The sequence below is a fragment of the Mustela erminea genome, chromosome 1 (assembly GCF_009829155.1).
Source record: "Mustela erminea isolate mMusErm1 chromosome 1, mMusErm1.Pri, whole genome shotgun sequence".
In the NCBI taxonomy this organism is placed as follows: Eukaryota; Metazoa; Chordata; class Mammalia; order Carnivora; family Mustelidae; genus Mustela; species Mustela erminea.
Genome location: NC_045614.1, coordinates 21083342 through 21101713, shown reverse-complemented (window position 1 = coordinate 21101713; position 18372 = coordinate 21083342). Strand labels below are relative to the sequence as shown.

The 18372-nt window shown below is 44.9% G+C and overlaps 1 protein-coding gene across 7 annotated transcripts in view; it reads right to left on the bottom strand.

Moving 5' to 3' along the window:
* The window catches only part of RAD54L2 (RAD54 like 2), a 117298-nt gene that overhangs the window by 10106 nt on the left and 88820 nt on the right, over positions 1–18372 (bottom strand). For 5 of the 7 annotated variants that reach the window (XM_032321048.1, XM_032321077.1, XM_032321056.1 and 2 more), the window contains 14 exons: positions 17841–18067; positions 16436–16618; positions 16162–16295; positions 14131–14327; positions 12687–13029; positions 11821–11998; positions 10307–10558; positions 9968–10086; positions 8289–8407; positions 6400–6499; positions 5425–5630; positions 4632–4804; positions 3717–3913; positions 922–1121 (listed from right to left, as the gene is read on the bottom strand). In XM_032321048.1, coding sequence (XP_032176939.1) covers positions 922–1121; positions 3717–3913; positions 4632–4804; positions 5425–5630; positions 6400–6499; positions 8289–8407; positions 9968–10086; positions 10307–10558; positions 11821–11998; positions 12687–13029; positions 14131–14327; positions 16162–16295; positions 16436–16618; positions 17841–18067 — 2628 coding nt within the window. Of the gene's footprint in view, positions 1–921; positions 1122–3716; positions 3914–4631; positions 4805–5424; positions 5631–6399; positions 6500–8288; positions 8408–9967; positions 10087–10306; positions 10559–11820; positions 11999–12686; positions 13030–14130; positions 14328–16161; positions 16296–16435; positions 16619–17113; positions 17512–17840; positions 18068–18372 lie in introns of those variants that run through there. The other 2 variants (XM_032321085.1, XM_032321091.1) reach the window with 2 other exon arrangements.

Genomic DNA, 18372 nt, shown 5'->3' with positions numbered 1-18372 from the left:
ACGGCAAAGAATACTCGGAAAACAAGAAACTCTTTAGAAATCCAATTATCTTTCTGATCAATTTCCTCTGATTTAATTAAAAACTCACATAGTTTTAGTGTGGAGAAAGTTCTAGTTCACATGGTTATTTCTACGTTTGCTTATTTTCCTCCTCCCTAAGCTATCTGCATCCCTTTGCTCCACATCACTTTAGGCTCCTGAAGTAGCCTCATTCTCATCGTTGCTGGCATTGCTTCACACCTAACTAAAGAGTAAAAAGTATGTTCAAGAATCAGCAGAGAAGTCGTCTCTCAAGAGGCTCTCTTTTTGTTTTTTTCCCATTTCACAATGATTTTACAATGGACACACATTATTTTCATATTCAAAAAACAAGATATTTTTATTAAAATTAATAAAATGATAATATGATGAAACAGCTCCACAAAATGCTTTCCTTCCCAATTACCCTGAATCACAGAACCAATCGCAGAGATAGACAGGCTGCCAGTCTCCTACCACAGGCTCACCATGCTCAACCCATATCAAGCTCACCAACAAGGGAGCAAGTGACATTCAGGTCTCCTAGTTAAGTAGGGAGGTTAACAGTCATCCTTTATACACAGCTGACCCTATAGTCAGGCAGGACTCAACACACGCACACCTCTCTCAGACTAACCTATGTCCCAGTGACATTTCCACAATCTCTGCCATGCTCAGAGTCTATCCCACACATCACATTTAAGAAAACCCAGTACTGTGTTATAATTCTTAAGATATTCCATTAGAATGCAAATTCCTCAAGATCAAGGGCTATCTTCTCTGTTTTTACCCACAGTGCTAATGTAGTAAGGCCTAGAATACAAAAGGTGTTTATTAAACACTTCCTGAAAGAAAAAAGTAAAGGGACAGACAGCCCTGGAAGAGAACCTAGGAGTTCCCAACCTGTTGTGGTGACCACCTTCTGCACAAGGACCCCCGCACGCTGCAGGTAGTTGATCGGGAAGTTCATAGCTGGATTTGTGCTGGAGGCAGAGCTTACACTGCCTCCCAGTGGGACATGCCGGGGCATCATGGGGATGGGGGTGGACTGCACAGGGCGAACACTGGCCACAGGCTTCTCATCACTCTTCAGTGTTGGCTGCCTGTGAGAAAAGAACACACATACCTAAGAGAATTTGGCAGAATGGCCCTTACTTACCTTTCTGCAAAGGCTGCAGAACTTCTCCAGATACCCCCATTCTGTAGCCTCACTTGCTCCTGAGAAGGATCAAAGAATCTGCAGAGTATGGCCAATTCAAAAGGAGACTAGGGGCAGGACCAAGACCAAATGGCAGCAAGGGATAAAACCTCTCAGAATCTAATAAGAAAAAGATGTTGGTGGAATAATACCTTTTTAGAGATGTGAGGTGACATTTGCTCCTTTAGAATTTAGACTGTTTATGTACATTAGGAATTAGTCTTTGGAGGGAAGTTAGGAAGAGGTAAAGATGCAATAAGGGAGGAAAAGTTCTTCAAAGCACAGTGTATGCCAAGTTAAGACAAATGGATGGAATTTTCCCACTTTCCCAAGGGAAAGGGCCACGTGATGCCACACATTCAGGTGATCTTGAGGGAGCATCTGCCCAACTTCAACCATCTTTACTCTCTGGAACCTCAAGTTTCAATAAATAATGCAGACAGTTCTCTCTCTCTCTCTCTCCTTTCATGGGCTCCTGTGTCCAAAGTGCCCCTCTAAGTCATGACTACCACAAAAGCAGTGGCCACCAAAAAGCTGTTCACAGATCCAGGCATCTGAATGGTACACGGCCATGTGCATGTCTTATGCCAGCGTGCCAAAATGCTACCCCATGGCCAGTGACGCACTCCTCACTCTCCACCTTCTTTTCAACTGGAAGTTGATACCTTGAGAAAGCTACTCCTGATTTAAGATTTTTTTGATATTAAGACCCTGTCTATAAGCTTTCTGAAGTTTTGTGCCTTTGGTCTTTAGTTTTGGGGGAGAACCTCCTTGAACTGGCATATTCTTCCTTACCTAACTCAAGAATGTTGCTCTGAAGTTGCTACAGGCACCTATGGGCAGCCCTCTGGCCCCTGTCTGAATTCCCACATTCCCAGACAGGCCACACAGCACAGCAAGTTTACCACATCTGGGTCCCAATTCCTCAATGTGCCCAGGGTGGCTTTGCAGGAGCTAGGGGCTCTGGTCCGATGTCAGTGGGACTCTTTCCAGGATCCAAAGTCAAATCAGGGTAAAAGTCAGGATAACAGGAACCTAGCCCAAGCCCCCTACTCTGGAGGAGCTGAAGCAAGGAAAACTGGGAAGGAAACCCTCCTCATATACACCCAGACAGGATGAGGAATCAGCAGGATCATAGTATGGCTCATCAAGCCCTGTGAGAGGCTAGTGCCTCCCACAGGGCCAGAGCTGGGCCAGAAAAGGAGCTGACATTGCCTCATAAGACCAGCCCATTTGTCACATCTTCCCGCAACGTGACGTTTCTCCCACTGGGTTCATGCTTTGTCCATTCCTGCTGTTACATGGGAAAGGCCAGAAAAGAGAATAAAAGGGGTGGAGTACAAGAAAGGAGAACATTCCCAGGCAACAGTATCCTAGAAAATGACACAGAAATAAAGTCGGAAGGTTTTCAAAGAGAGTAACGTTTTCTGGAGAGCACCTTGTACATAAGAAGCAGCAAATTTACTCATCAAATATTGGAGTCTTCCATAAAATTTACATGGTTTCAGTTCCTTTAGAATCTCATTTGTCAAGTTTTTTTTTTTTAAACATGGAATCTTCATAAGAATAAAAGTTTGAGGGCACCTGGGTGGCTCAGTCTGTTGAGCGTCTGCCTTTGGCTCAGGTCATGATTCTAGGGTCCTGGGATCGAGCCCCACCATGGGGCTCCCTGCTTAGCCAGGAGCCTGATTCTTCCTCTCTCTCTGCCCCTCGCCCCCATTCATGTTCTTAACATACTCTGCTCACTCTCTAATAAATAAATAATCTTTTAAAAAAGAAAGAAAGAAAGAAAACAGTTTTAAAACTATTCCCCTCAAATAATATAATCATCTTTAATTCAAGATAATAAAAAAGTTTTTAAACAAACCACTCAATCAAGTGGCTAATCTGGTAAGGCTTACGAGGTACTTTGTCTTGAAATGAAAAAAAAAAAATTAAACATAGATGGTGGTTTTGTAATTTCTTACAAAGAGCTTCTCTCTTCACTCAGCAACTGACTTCCAATGTGTTCATACTCTCAACAGTTCTAAAAGTTGTACTCAAGAAAAAGATTTTTTTCCTCAGGATCGAGGCACAACCACAAAATGAAATCCCATTAAGAGCAGGAGAATTTCTTGACTGCAATCCAAGACTCACAAAAGACCTGCCCTTCACCCTTGAACTTCACTGCTTAAGCAAGATCTATGACCAAAGCAGTATGGATATGAAGGCAGCTGTGTGGGAGGGTTGGGCCTCTGTGTCTTAGGAATCTGCACCTTCTCCAGGAGTCCAGAAAGACTCTTCTGAGTCACAAGGCCAGTGGCTCACTCTTCCAGCCAGAGCCACTACTTAAAACACCAAGGCTGCTGAACTGCTTTGGCACCTCATCCAAGAGCAAAACCTGTCAGTTCACAACAGCCAATGAGCGAGTTGCAGGCTCTCCCTTTGTTTAAAAACAGAACCAGCCAAAAGGTTTGGGTCTGGCCTAGTAGCAGACCTTCCTCCCCTTTCAGGGACTCACCAGTTTCTCTGACTGAAAGCAGGGATGCTGGTCAGGCTCTGGTCACTGGCGGGGTAATACTGAGCGTATGACGGGCGGGTGTAGGGGACGGATGTGCGCTTGTCTTCCTCATAGCTTTTCTTTGCTGCTTTTTTCTCAGCCTTGGTCAGCTTGTGATCCTTTCGGTTAAGGAGCAATGACTCATGCTCAAAAGGCTCCTAGGGACACAGGAGGATGTTGATTTAATTACCAGTCTTTGTGCCAACATGACTGATATATAATGAAGCTTCCTCTGACAACAACAAAGGGCTATCTCTAGCAATTGCCAACAGCCTGCTCACAGACACACAGGCAGGTTTACTGTCTCTTTGTCAAGAGTGTAATTCACAACTCTTGGGGCGCCTGGGTGGCTCAGTGGGTTAAGCCGCTGCCTTCGGCTCAGGTCATGATCTCAGGGTCCTGGGATCGAGTCCCGCATCGGGCTCTCTGCTCAGCAGGGAGCCTGCTTCCCTCTCTCTCTCTCTCTGCCTGCCTCTCCATCTACTTGTGATTTCTCTCTGTCAAATAAATAAATAAAATCTTCAAAAAAAAAAAAAAAAAAAAAAAGAGTGTAATTCACAACTCTAACCCAGCCACACCTTTACAAAACCCAAGTCTGCCTTCTGTATCAAAAGGATGGGAGAGTTCAGAGAATTAACAGAATACATTTCTAGAATTTCACCCCATCTTTCTGCTAGGAAAAACTCACACTGGCCAAATTACTCCACATGGCTGAGCTGAGCACTCCAAGGACAAGACTGGGGTGGGAATAGGTGACTGGGGGACTACATGGGGTAAGGAGAAGAATCAGCTGAGTTCAAGTCCTCTGCATGAAAAAAAAAACCCCTCAGATGAAGGAAACAGGTCTGCCAGATAAGACTCCCTCCGGGTTCTTACCTTGGTGATGAGGTGAGGGTACTTCAGACAGGCAAGTTGCAGGACTGGTTCCTTGATCCCCTTTATGTTCAAGGATGCTTGGGGAGCTGGCTCCTTCTCAACAAAGTGCAGCAGGTTCTCCACCTCCTTCCGGGTAAAGTTCAGCATTGGATTAAGATCATCTACCACTCGATCTGGAAGGGAGAAGACATGGGAAAAGTTACTACATGGCGGAGAAGACCCTAAAAGCACAGCTACAAATACTGGGAGAGAAGAGAGGTTGTGGCTGGCTTAATTGTCACTAGTATCTAAACCATCTCAGGCCATCCCATATTTGAAAAGTCAAAGCCCAGGTCTTAGACCCTGGTCAAATGGAAATATCAGTAAGAAACCTACACACCTAGCTCAGTTCTTTTCATTACACCTGTCCTCAACAAGTTGAGGTCAGTCCACTCTTAAAGCAATTATTTAAACTGCAATGGGATGGGAGGAACCACTGACTTTCTGTGATTCAAAAACTACCTGTGTTCCCACAACCTGTCCCTCTCCTCCCACCACTGATACAATAGGATAGTATCAGAACTCCTGGGCGGCTCAGTTGGTTAAGTGTCTGTCTTCAACTCAGGTCATGATCCCAGGGTCCTGGGATCAAGTTCCACATTAGGTTCCTTGCTCAGTAGGGAGACTGCTTCTCCCTCTGCCTGCCACTCTCCCTGCTTATGCTCTCTCCTTCTCTCTCTCTGATAAATAAATAAAATCTTTTAAAAAATAATTTAAAAAATAAGGATAGTATTGAGCCTAAAAGATGCCCCACCTGACATGCCCTGCTTGGAAATCTGACGGTCATAGATCTTCTTTTCAAGGGTGAAATCAGCCACAAGGCGATAAATGTGACAGGGCTTTTTCTGGCCATAACGGTATACCCGACATACTGCCTGGGCATCATGGCAAGGGTTCCAGGAAGCATCAAATACCACCACTCGGTTGGCACCGATCAGATTCACACCTAAGCAGCCGGCCCTTTAAAACACAAGCCAACAATCACAGAACTTTTAGTTTTAAAGACAGTTTTTAAATTGGTTTCACTCTGTGATTCCTGCCCCAATATTATCTCCTTTGTCCTAAGCACAACATAATGGAAGATTCTACTGTCCTGCTGATGAATAGTACATTCTTTAAGCACTGAACAATACGCCCTGAAAAATCCAACAAAGAAGTGTCTACCAGTTCAGAAAGAAAACCCACTCTCCACTACTCTGTAATGGTTGAGGCTTCTGCATCCTGGCCCCAGAATAATGTCACCTGAAGGGAGACGTCTACAAGCAGATGTTTCTGGTATGTTTAGTCTACCAGCCTTGAAAAGTGACAGTTCATACCCATCAAGGGCATTGTGATGGCAGAATACAGCACAACCTTCAAGCTGCTTGGCATGAGAAAAAGAACGCCATCAGTCTTTTACAGTTACATTACACTGCCTCCCCCCTTTTTTTCACACTTTCCACTTTTTAAAGCACTTTCACATTAATCACATCATCCAAGACTCAGAACACTCCTGAAAGAAAAGTTAATTATGACCATTGTTAGTGAAGGTCTCAAATAACTTCATGACACTATCATAATTACCCTACTAACACAACTTCCTTTTGGGTCTCCTCCCTGACCTCAAAAACAAGTCACATACCTGAGCAGATCTCTTCTGACAGAACTTGGATGAACCTTTGGGTATCTGCCTATGTGGCCAACTACCCTGAACACAATCCTCTGATCTCCCCTCTTAGGATCCACTCACCTTGTAGACAGAAGGAACAACCAGGTGGTGAGGTTGCTGGGATCATTGAACTGATTAATGAGCCGCTCCCTCTCAAAGGCAGGGGTGCTACCATCTAGCCCTAGGAGAGAAGGAAAACCACAAAAAATGGACAGATGAGGGCAGGGGTACATAGCAAAATCATTGGGCAAATGTGTTTTAAAAACAAAAGAAAGAAATAGACTCAATACTCAGATTCCACTCCCTTGGACATTCTATGGGTCTACCGTGAGACCCAGATTCTTAAAATTTAAAAATATGCCCATGTGCAACAAGGATTATAAACTATGTTGTTCCCTTTAGTATCTTAGGTCAATTCTAAGGCCAAGGTTCATAGACTTCAGGGTGCGTAAGAATCACCCTAAATAGGGAAGCTTGGTAAACACTGGCTCAGGGTGACCTCTCTGCCTCAGTCCTATAAATCCTGGTGAGTGCCGAAGGACCAAGAGTTGTGTTTTGATATGGATGCTATCCCTCCATCAGGAATTTGCATTGTTACAAGCTCTTATGATTAAGAACTTGCTCTAAGGAGACATTAAAAGGAATAGATCTGGAGCAGTGGGATGGGGTATATGGTTGAAAAGAGGGAAGCTCAAAGAAAGAAGAAAAAGTAACCTTCAGTGAAGAAGCAGCATGAATAAGAGAGGAGGAGGCTACACTTGTCAGGGAAAAGAGAGAAATGGGCGAAGCTAAGGAGATGGAACATGGAGAACCGGACTGCTACTGTTGAGGAAGTCTTAGTTTAATTGCTTGGTACTAGAAGCTCTTCAAATGGCACCCAACCTACCTTCCCAACCTGAGTTCCCAAAATTTCCGAGCACTGCTCAGCATATCAACTCACTAAGCAAGCCTACAGTCATCACAAGGTTGTGGGATAGACCCTGTGCTGGGGGGTCTTCCTACCAACCCCTGCCCCTCTGTTCTCTAAATACTACCATTAGGCCAGTGCTTCCCAACAAGGGTGATTTCCTTGCCCTCCCACCCCACAGGGGAGATCTGGCAATGTGAGGAGAGGTCTTTGGTTGGTATCACTAGGTGTTATCACTAGAAGCAACTGCCACCTAATGAGTAGAGACCAGGGACGCTGCTAAACATCCTACAGTGAGTGCACAGGACAGCCCCCTGACAAAAAGGAATTATCTGGCCCAAATGTCAATATCTGGACAGTAAATACCTGAGGTTAGTATTTCTCAACTTTTGTTTTTCATTATTGTCCCCTTAAAGAGCCTTTTTATACATTCTTTCCCCAATGAACGTGTCCCTTACGAAATTTTAAATACCACAGATACACTCTATATATTTACTGCATGCCTATTTGTGCTCTATACTTTGGAAAGTTAAAAAATTTTTTTTTGTTCCCTCAGAACTAATTTTCACCTCTTTAGGGGCACCATCTCCACTATAGAGAATGTGTGATCTGAGCTAACTTATACTCACTCTGCTCCTTCTTCCTAGAATCACCTTTGGGCCACACTAACTCAGATTCTCCCCATCTCTGCAAGTCTACTGCAAGTTCCACCTCCTCCAGGAAGCCTTCTCCAACCATCTTCTCCACAATGATTCCCTTCTCCTTAGAACCTTTTAGCTCTCAACCAGTGCTCCTTTGTATTTGTCCTGAAATTGTCAGATGAAGACAAGGTTTATGCCTTCTACTTCTCAGCTCTCCCCCTATCTTGCCCAAACTCTGCAGCCCCTAGTACAGTGCCTCACACACAGCAGCTTGCTCTCAATATCTCCCTGCTCCTTGACTACTTCGGCTACTCCTATGCATTTGATGGAGAACAGAAGAGAAAATAAAAAGGTGGAGAATTAAAGAGAAACCTTAAGCAGACCCTGCCAAGATTCCAGCAACAAAGCAGCAATGAACTCACGGAAGTAGCTGACGTTTCGTACCCACTTCTGTACTCCTTGCCCATCAGCACCAGGTAGACAGGGCACTTCTCGTTTCCCTAGGAACTCTTCAATGAGAGCCAAGGTGGAAAGGCTCTGGCTGGAAGGGACAACATTTGGTTCAGAAGGCTCCCAGACCCAACGGAGTCTTGTTCCCCAATAGGCTCAAAATCATCTGCAGCCTTCAGACAGTGGGAGTTCCCAGAATCTGCACCCCATGAGAGGCAACCCCACAAAGAACCACCAAGGGTATTCTCCCTATCTCAGAAAGGGAGCAGAGTCATCTACACACTTATTGTCACCAGCCCACTAAATCTGCTACCCTGTTACTTCCTCAGTTGAAAAATTCTGGGGTTTACCTCAGTGCATAGTAACAAATAGCATCAACATTAAAAACTAACATAGCATGAATATACATTAGATCTAATTATAAGCCACAATCAATTATTACCAGTCTTACTAAGGAGACAGAAATCACTTGGCTGCTTTCACATTATATAGAGAGGCAGTCTCCTCAGAAGTGATACTTGAAACCAGTGAAACACTAGACTCTCCCCCCACGTAGAATCACTGCTATCCTCTCAAAGTGTGTCACCCATGGAAACCCTCACTCTGCGAGGCTGCCAAGCCAGGCTGCTGCCATTCAGCTCTCATTGGAGTATAATCTAATCAGAACAACAACAAACAATCGACTTGATGTCTGTTTCCCTGAGGAGGCACGCCTTGACGGACATCGAAGTTCTGGCCAGACTGAGAATATGACTCTGGAACAGATCATTTTACTTATCTGACCTTATACACAAAGCATAAAAATACATATATACATACATAAACAAGTAAATAAGTAAATTTTTTTTTTTTTTAAAGTAAGCTACATGCCAAATGTGGAGCTTGAACTCATGATCCTGAAAGTAAGAACTACATGCTCTACTGACTGAGTCAGCCAGGTGCTTCCACAAAAATTTTTAATTAAAAAAAAATAAATCAAGGCTGGGGAAAGACCAAAGCAGATTAGACAAGAAATCAATGTTTTCTATAAAGGGCCAGAGAGTAAATATTTTTAGGCTTCGCAGACCACATAGAGTCTGTCAAATATTCTTCTTCTTCTTCTTTTTAAAAACACTTTAAAAATGTAAAAACTAGGGGTGCTCAGTTGGTTGAATGTCTGACTCTTGATTTTGGCTCAGGTCATTATCTCAGGGTCATGAGATTGAGCCCCACATTGGGCTCCATGCTCAGTGGGGAGGCTGTCTGTCCCTCTCCCTCCCCCTCTGGCTGCCCCCACTCCCACCCAGCTTGCTTACACACACTATCTATCTAAAATAAATAAATAAAATCTTAAAAAATTAAAAAAAAAAAAAAAAAAGTAAAAACTAGCTCTCAGGCAGGCCAAAGGCCAGATCTGACCTGGGACATAATTTGACCTCCAATGTCAGCCTAGTGTTTTAAATTGTTCTCTGCAGAGAAATCAAATTAGACAAAATAAACTCCAAGAAAGAGATGAAATTCAAGAAGGTCCTCATAAGCAGCACTGGGCTGTAGAAGCAGGAAGACAAAAAAGGTGAAGGGGAGCTGTGGTGACCCCAGATGGTCTCACTCTGTAGGGATTATATCACTCTACTATAGATATATGATGTCATAGAAGAATTTCTCTTCCTACCTGAACACAAGAATCTTGTCCCCAAGCTTCACACTTTCCTCAATCAGGTGGAAAAGCAGTACCATCTTGGGAGAGTTCTCTAAGACCCCAGTCTGGTAATTAGTCAAAAGGTCCTTGGCCTGCAAGAGAGAAATGAGGCAGCTTAGAGCATATCCATGCCAGAACATTAGAAATAAAATTCATTCCTCCCAAAGAAGAAGTGTGTGGACAACCTTTATAATTCCCTTCAGAGACCTTGGCAGAATAGTACATTGAGCAACCCCCACCCTTTCCCCACAGAGGATTCATACCATCCCTTCTCAGCAGTGGTTTATGAGCAGACGGATCTGCTTGACTCACCCATTCATACGTGACAATGTTGTTGCCTCGCTCCTGGAAAGGGTTGAAGCCAACCCCCTGTAGGAACTTGCTGTTCGTTGCCTCTCCCACTGAGGAGGCCAAGGTGCTATCCTCCCCCTTGCCTTTTGTTCCCTGTGATGAGCAGCGAGCACTAGTTCCCGCTGAGCCAAGCTCTTCCACATCTAGGTCCTGCTCATTGGCCAGACTCTCCTTCTGAAGGGCTTCATACAGCACATCCGGGTGATTCCAGATCTGAGGTTCAAATTAAAGGAGAAGTGGCACAGGGCAGAGAACAATCTAAGGGTATTCCAAGAGTCTGGAAACGCACACTTGCTCAAATACACACCTCCCACAGCATACACTGTCACACCAAAAATCAAAGTATCTCCAACCCCCTCATAGCCAAAGAGCCTACACATTCATTTTAACTAACCAATCGTGATTGCCATTTAACACGAGTGCAAGAGCTCCTACCAATGGACATGCCCATATATTTGGTACACAATCAGAAAGGTTGTGTCAAAAGCCTTGCTTTCCTTTTTAAATAAGAATAATAATGTTCCTGTTTTGCACAGCTACAGCCAACTACTATACGAAACAAGACTAATCTCTCCCTATGGACAAAGGTATCTGACTTACAGATGACCAACCAGAAGTCATTTCAGGGACTATTCCTGGCAGGAGTTGAGAATTCCTGGGGTGCAGGGGGCCGGAGGGGTGGGGGTGGGGGTGGGGTAATAGGAAGGGCATGTTGGCACTGTAGTATCCTCAAAGACCATGTCTGCTGTAGCTTCCTGGCCCTGGTCTAGGACTGTGGCTACAAAAAAAAAAAAAACATTTTGAAATCCCATCTGTCCCCTGACACACACCTTCAGCTGACTTATTAAAGCAGTGGTCAATCGGGAATAATACCCAACAGGTCGGCTGAGAGCTGTCAAAGAAACAGGTCCCTCATTAGGCAACAGGGAGCACATACTAAAGACAAGTCAGGGTTCATCCACCTGTTCATGGAGCTTTGTGCTAAAGATACCTGGGCCCTTCTGTCCCCAAACCATCTCAAGCATTACTAGGATGAAAGAGATCTCAATCTCATTAAACACAGAATCAAACAGAGGGTACCCCAAAAACTTGTCTAAGCTATATGTATCTTGAATCTTGATTACGTTAGCAGTCAAAATGCCCTACAATGTTCTTCCATTATCCCTTTTTTCCCAAGGGGAAAAAAATCAGTGAGAAAGGATTTCTCAAATTCAGTAAAGCAATTTGTACAAATGAATTGCCCAACTGCAAGGAGCACCATTTACATCCTAGGCTATGGGTGGCCGCCCCCCAGGAACCGAGCAGCACACACCACCAATCTCTCCTTGGGCTCCCCCATGCTCCCATGCAGACAACCAAGGGTGGCCCCTCTCACTTTATTCTTCCTTTATCAAGGACTCCCAGCAGGAATAACTCCCTTGGGACCATGTGCATCCTTCATCTGTATGTCAGCATTCTCTGAGGTCTCAACATACCTTGCAGCACACACAAAAAGCCTTAAGGGGGTTCAGTCCCAGCCAGCCACTGCTACCACAGTCTCGGAAACGGTCCATGAACTGTGTGTACAAATCTCTCTGTATCTTTGAGAGCCGCACCAGGATCACATTTTCTTCCTTGGCAGGGAGATGAATCTTCAGCACAGTGTGGCCTCTCCTACGAAGGCAGGGATCAGACCTGTCAAGCCTCTATGGCCAGGATGGGTCAGTGCAGGGAAACAAAGAGAACTCTGCATTTCTGCCCCACCTCCTCTTGGGGATCTCCACATTCACAGCAGCCTTGCAATAATGAGGATTGGTTTAATGACCATCAGAGGAAACTCATTTTAAGGATAAGAATTAGAGCAAAGAGGACTGGGTGGCAAAGACAGGGAACTTCAGGTTCCTACCCGGATTCAGGGCTATTTCTCTCAGCTTTCTGCACAAATGCCATCTTAATAAGGAAAAACAAGGAGACTGCTTTAGACTACCCTAACTATATCTACCAAGATGCTGAAACTGGTGAGGCCATGCCGCTGAGAAGCAGCACTTCTATGCTTCTGCCAAGTCAGCAGAAGGCTAGCTCTCTTTTGCTTCTCAGCAAGTGAGGCAGGTATCTCTAGAAATTTCAAAGATTAACTTCTAAGTGAAGCACTTCTAGGCCAAACTTTCAGAGGACTGAAACAGCAGATATCCATCATTTATGTGCTATTCAGGAAAAGCTATTCACTAAAAGGAAAGTTTTACTATCACCCACCAGAAAGGGACCCTCTTGCTGTAATAGTCCCCCTTTGGGACAGGTCTATGTTCCCATTACACATGATCTCTCGGAGGATTCAGAAGACAGAGCCCTAGGGATGGCTCACCTCTGCACGAACCCCTCCAGAAGGCTGTGCAAGACGTGGCTCCGGTAGCGCATCAGGCGGACATCCTGAGGCGTGCTGTCAATACACTGTCCGTTTAGGATGGGGCGCTCAAACATGTTGCTGAACTCCTGCCGGGTGCCGAGGAAGTCTGGGCGCACAAAGTCCACCATGCACCAGTACTCAATGAGGTTGTTCTGCAGGGGGTACCCAGTCAGCACCACCCGACGGCGAGATCGAATGTTCTTCAGGGCCTGTGAGGTGCTGGCCTGGCAGTTTTTGATGCGGTGTCCCTCGTCACAAATCACCACATCAGGGCCAGGGCGGCATAAGGCCTTCTCAAACTCTAGGGAGGGAAGAGGATCCGGAGTCAGAGGGTGAGAGGGCCTGCTCTTAGTCAACAATATGAGAAGTAAGGGTGCACCCTGGAGGAGACAGAAGAAATGAAGGAAGCAGGAAAGCAAGAGTCAGCCCCCATCAGTGAAAGGGAGCCAACCATCCAGGCTCCTGCACATCTGGTGTGACTTGTTAACCTGGACTGATGACTCTTGCTGTAAATACCTCTTTTCCCTCTTTCCTTTTCTTATTTTTTTCTTTTTTTCTGTTAGGCTAAAGGTAAAATACCTTGCCTTCCTAGGGCTTATGCCAACTGAGTGGCAGAGAGCGTGACTTTACAGAGTACCAGACTAGGATTACAAATGGGTCTAGGTGAAACTGATGGGAATCATCCAGACACTGCGGTCGGCCCTCACCCTTGTCAGCGTCGTGAAACCATCTGCAGGCTGGCTGGTGGGGAGTTAGCTAAAGGAAAGAATCTTCCTGGAGTTACCTGCCAGTCACTGCTAAATGGCAAATTCATACCAGCTCTACCACAGAAGGAAACCTAGAACAAACATAATCTACAGATGAAGAGACCTGTAAAATGCAACAGCCTCTGAACCTAAAAAAACCCCTTTTGGTCTCAAATGGGCAAAAACCCCTTAGAAGAGAGAATAGAACTACAACTATGAGAATGGCTTTCACTAAAAAAAATGGAGATAAATTCTTTTATAAATTCATAATATTATTAATATTCTGTATGCTAGTGATTTAAATTCTGTATAAATATTTTCTTGATGCTATCTCAGAACACCTTTAGGATGAGGCGAGGGGGACCAGCACTCTCCCAACTACTCTGTCAGAGAAACAGAGCCAAATGGGCAGGAGAGTCTCCCTGAGCCAGCCTGTGCATGGCCCACCCAGAATTCCACAGCAGGCAAGGGAAGCAGCAGCTTCTGAGAGCCAGTGGAGACCACCCCACCTATCTCAGGCACCAGGAATTCTGGCTCATGACAATACAATTCATCGATAATCTTCAAATGTGACTTGGTGCTAATACAAACACTATTTCTTCTTCCTGAAACGCTACCCACTAAGCACTAAGCGCACCCCAGGGACAGGTTCCCACCTCTCCGAAACTCCTGCTGTCGGTCTTCCTCATCCAGATCAATGATGACCGGGTGAGAACGTTTCTTGGTTTTCTTCGATCTACCTGTGGCAAAGGATTTCTTCAGGGTGAGGAGTCTGTACATTTCGTACCCCATCAGCAGCACCCCACCCTCTGACACCCAATCAGCCATCACTTTAGCACGAGCTGCCATTGTCCTGCAAGAGTGAACAGAGAAAAAAATTACTGCTTCCACTGTTCCCCAGAAGAACTGCTCATAATCAGAGCCATGTTGATGTACATGCAGTGGCAGCATCGCAATGGTCAGCCAGTTGCCCAAGGACTTTCCTAGTATCCCAGAGATGTTCATGTCACTGAGGATAGACTGGGTCACCAATGACAGTTAAACAGCAGAAAAACAGAAATGCAATGGCACAAGGCAAGCAAAAGCGACAACTCCTGGGATGCATGGGTGGCTCAGTCGATTAAGAGTCTGACTTGATTTTGGCTCAGGTCATGGTTTCAGGGTTGTGAGAGCAAACCCCGTGTTGGGCTCCGTGCTGGGCATGAAGCCTGCTTAAGATTCATTCTCTCCCTCTCCCTCCACACCCACCCACCCACCCCTTCCTGGTCTTGTTAAAAAAAAAAGAAAAGAAAAGAAGTGACAACTCCCTTGGATATACATGCATGGCTACAATTCTACATTTGAGAGAGAATTTCAAGTTATTCCCATAATAAATACAAGGTAGTAAAAGCAAGGACAATATTCTTCATTTTACCTGCCCGGGCCCTGGTGAGTAAAGAGCCAAACCATAAAGGAGTAAGAGCAGCAGAGCCAACATTCAGCATTCAGTGAGTCCCTTCACTCCTAAACAACTAAACCCGGGCTATAATTCATTAACTGCATGTGGACTAACAGTCCTGAAATCCAAGAAACAAGAGCAAGTGATCAACTACCCAGGGGGCCACTCAGTCTCCTCACTTAGATGTGTGTGAACAAAGATCACAAAAGACAGCCTCTGTAGAAAACAAAGTCTATCTTCTCAATTATCCATGCCAGCAGGGGCGGGGAGAAGACAATATGGATAGTTGGGTTGAACCAAGAAATAGCTTTAGAATCTGGGAAATCAAGTTGAATTTATGAAATGAAAAGATAAATAATTTTATTTTGATCTAAAACAAAAGTTTGTACTTTTCAAAGCTTGGAAGTTGTACCATTAAAGTTCAACTGTAGATCAGGGCTGAAAAGAGACTGCTGATTAGGCTTCTAAGAAAGAGAAATATAAAAGATGGACAGTTCCATTTCATCATGTTGAATTTTATTACTGTCCACATGGGAAAAATAGGATGATGTATGCATTTTTAAGGATATAAAGGCATCTTTAAGCAGAACGTAAGGAATTTCCCAGGCTATCTGACTTTACTAAAAAGTCAGTTAGAGAAAAAAATGAGTAACAAGGGGCAGGGGCACATAAAGAAACCAAAAAGAATCTGGGAAGACAGGGTTCATATGCAAATAGACTGCACTGATATCCAGACCCCGGAAAGAAGTCTAAAAGGCAAGGGCAGGGGCGCCTGAGTGGCTCAGTGGGTTAAGCCTCTGCCTTTGGCTCAGGTCATGATCTCAGGGTCCTGGGATCAAGCCCCACATCGGGCTGTCTCCTCAGCAGGGCACCTGCTTCCCCCTGCCCTTGCCTCTCTGCCTACTTGTGATCTCTGTGTCAAATAAATACAAAAAATCTTTTAAAAAATTGAAAAAAAATGGGCGCCTGGGTGGCTCAGTGGGTTAAGCCGCTGCCTTCGGCTCAGGTCATGATCTCAGAGTCCTGGGATCGAGTCCCACATCGGGCTCCCTGCTCAGCAGAGAGCCTGCTTCCCTCTCTCTCTCTCTGCCTGCCTCTCCATCTACTTGTGATTCTCTCTGTCAAATAAATAAATAAAATCTTTAAAAAAAAAAAAAATTTGAAAAAAAAAAAAAAAACCACCAACAATTTAAAAGGAAAAAAACCCCACAACAATTTAAAACCAAAGAACAGAAGGTAGGCCACCTACTTGTGCTCATCATTCAAGATGTGAACTTTGAAGAAGCGAGGCTGGACTTCTTCAGGCTTATTGTCAGCTGGAAGGGCTTCAGGAGCTGGAAGCCACATGTTGAACTCTGCCAGCCAATTCTGAAGAGTATTAACCTGGTAAAAAGCCAAGTCCAGGAAGAGAGTTTTAAGAAACAAGCTCAAAGCTGAGCTCACTGAGCTTTTCAGTACCTAGCAAGGCATTAACCCAGAGTTCCTCAGAGGGCTGACTACATAATGCCTTCCCCAACTCTTACCGGCACAATGGCAAGAACAGTTTTGGCTGGCGTGTGGCGGAAGAGGACATCGATGAAGGATATCACTTGCAAAGTTTTCCCCAGACCCATGCTGTGGGCCAGGATACAACCAAAGCCACTACTGGTCTTAAACCTCTCCAGGGATTCAACCAGGTTATCATACAGGAACCGGATCCCACCAATCTGACAAGGGACAAACACAGGCAATAGTTAAAGAAGCTGGCAAAGACCAGAGCTTTACGGATGCCTCAGTGGCTCAGTTGGTTAAGCGACTGCCTTTGACTCAGGTCATGATCCTGGAGTCTGGGACTGAGTACCACATCTGGCTCCCTGCTCAGCGGGGAGTGAGCTTCTCCCTCTGACCCTCTCCCCTCTCATGCTCTCTCTCTTTCATTCTCTCAAATAAATAAATAGAATCTTAAAAAAAAAAAAAAAAAGACCATGGCTTTAGTTTCATTCATCCTGGAGTTAGTGAGAATTAAATAAATGAGCAGACACCACACCAGACAGTTGTGGATGGCTACGAAGTTTCCCTGTACCCTGCCTAGTCTATTGGCTGGTGACAGTCTTCCTAGAGAAAACAGAAAATCATTCACCTTGTACAATGACCCATCTAAGGCAAAAATCTGTAGTACCAAATTCTTGACAGGGTCTCTCACGCAGTCCCTGGTTGCTTACCTAGCCCATTCCATGAGGAGCAGTTCTTATTAAGAGTTCTTGTGTTGAGTCAACCTCTGTCTTCAAGGAACTTCCACTCACTGGTCTTGGTTCAGGGCTCTGGGTCAACACAAACTACTCTTCCCTCCTATCAGAAAGTTGCTCAGACTTCTGACTCTTAAATCTCTTCTGGAACTACTTCCAGAATCAAATCAATTCCTAATTAAAGCACTGCCCTCCAGACAGCATCTCAATCAGTCTTGCAGCTCTCACAGAGGAAGCTCAAGATCATTAAACCAAGAGATGTAGCACCTTCTACACAACAGGGCAAATGTAAGGCTTGGCCTTCCCATTCATCAGAAACTGGGGTGCCTGGGTGACTCAGTCGTTAAGTGTCTGCCTTTGGCTCAGGTCATGATCCCAGGGCCCTGGGACTAAACCCCGCATAGGCCTCTCTGCTCAGTGTGAAGCCCGCTTTTCCTTCTCCCACTCCCCCTGCTTATGTTCCCTCTCTCTCTGTCAAATAAACAAGTAAAATATTTTTTTAAAAGAAAGGAAGAAAAAAGAAAAAGAGAAATTTGAAACATCAAATTCTAGGAGGAAGGATCAGGCCTTTCCAATTTTCCAATCGAGGCTCTAGGTACCGTACAAGTACTTCACAGGCTGTGATGCTAAAAACCACCAGCAGGTGATGCTCTCAGCAAGGAAGCTGAAAGGAAACAAAGAGGAGCGTCAAGATTTGTGGTACCTGATGAGGTTTCACTGCCCGTGCCAACTGCGGGGCCAGGAAGACATTCTCCTCCTCTGGAGGGTGGTTCAGGTTGACGAGGACCCGCCCCAGAGCATCACGCTGGTTTAAGATGTCATTCACATGGGTGCCACCCTTCTCCTCTTCCTCATCCTCCTCACTGACAGACTCACTGCTGTCCACAATGTGCAGAGTGTCCTCCTCTCCAGAGCTCAGTTCAATAACTTCTGAGACAGCCAACAAAACAGAACAAAAACCCAGGGAGCGGAGATAATTTACTGCTCATCACTAAAGCATTACAGCATGGCAAAAAAGTTACAACTTGTCATCACTTGTAAAGTTTTGAGTTTTATTATTTCCCTTTTCCAGCTTCGAGTTAAGACAAGGGAAAACCTTGCATTTACAAGGAGACTCAGGGACATTTGTCACAGTCAGACCCCAAACCCAATGGGGAAGGACTGATTTCTATTCAGAGGTACAGCCAATTGCTCAGGGTGGGCACTAAGTCGGGAGGAAGTGGAGGCACCTCTGG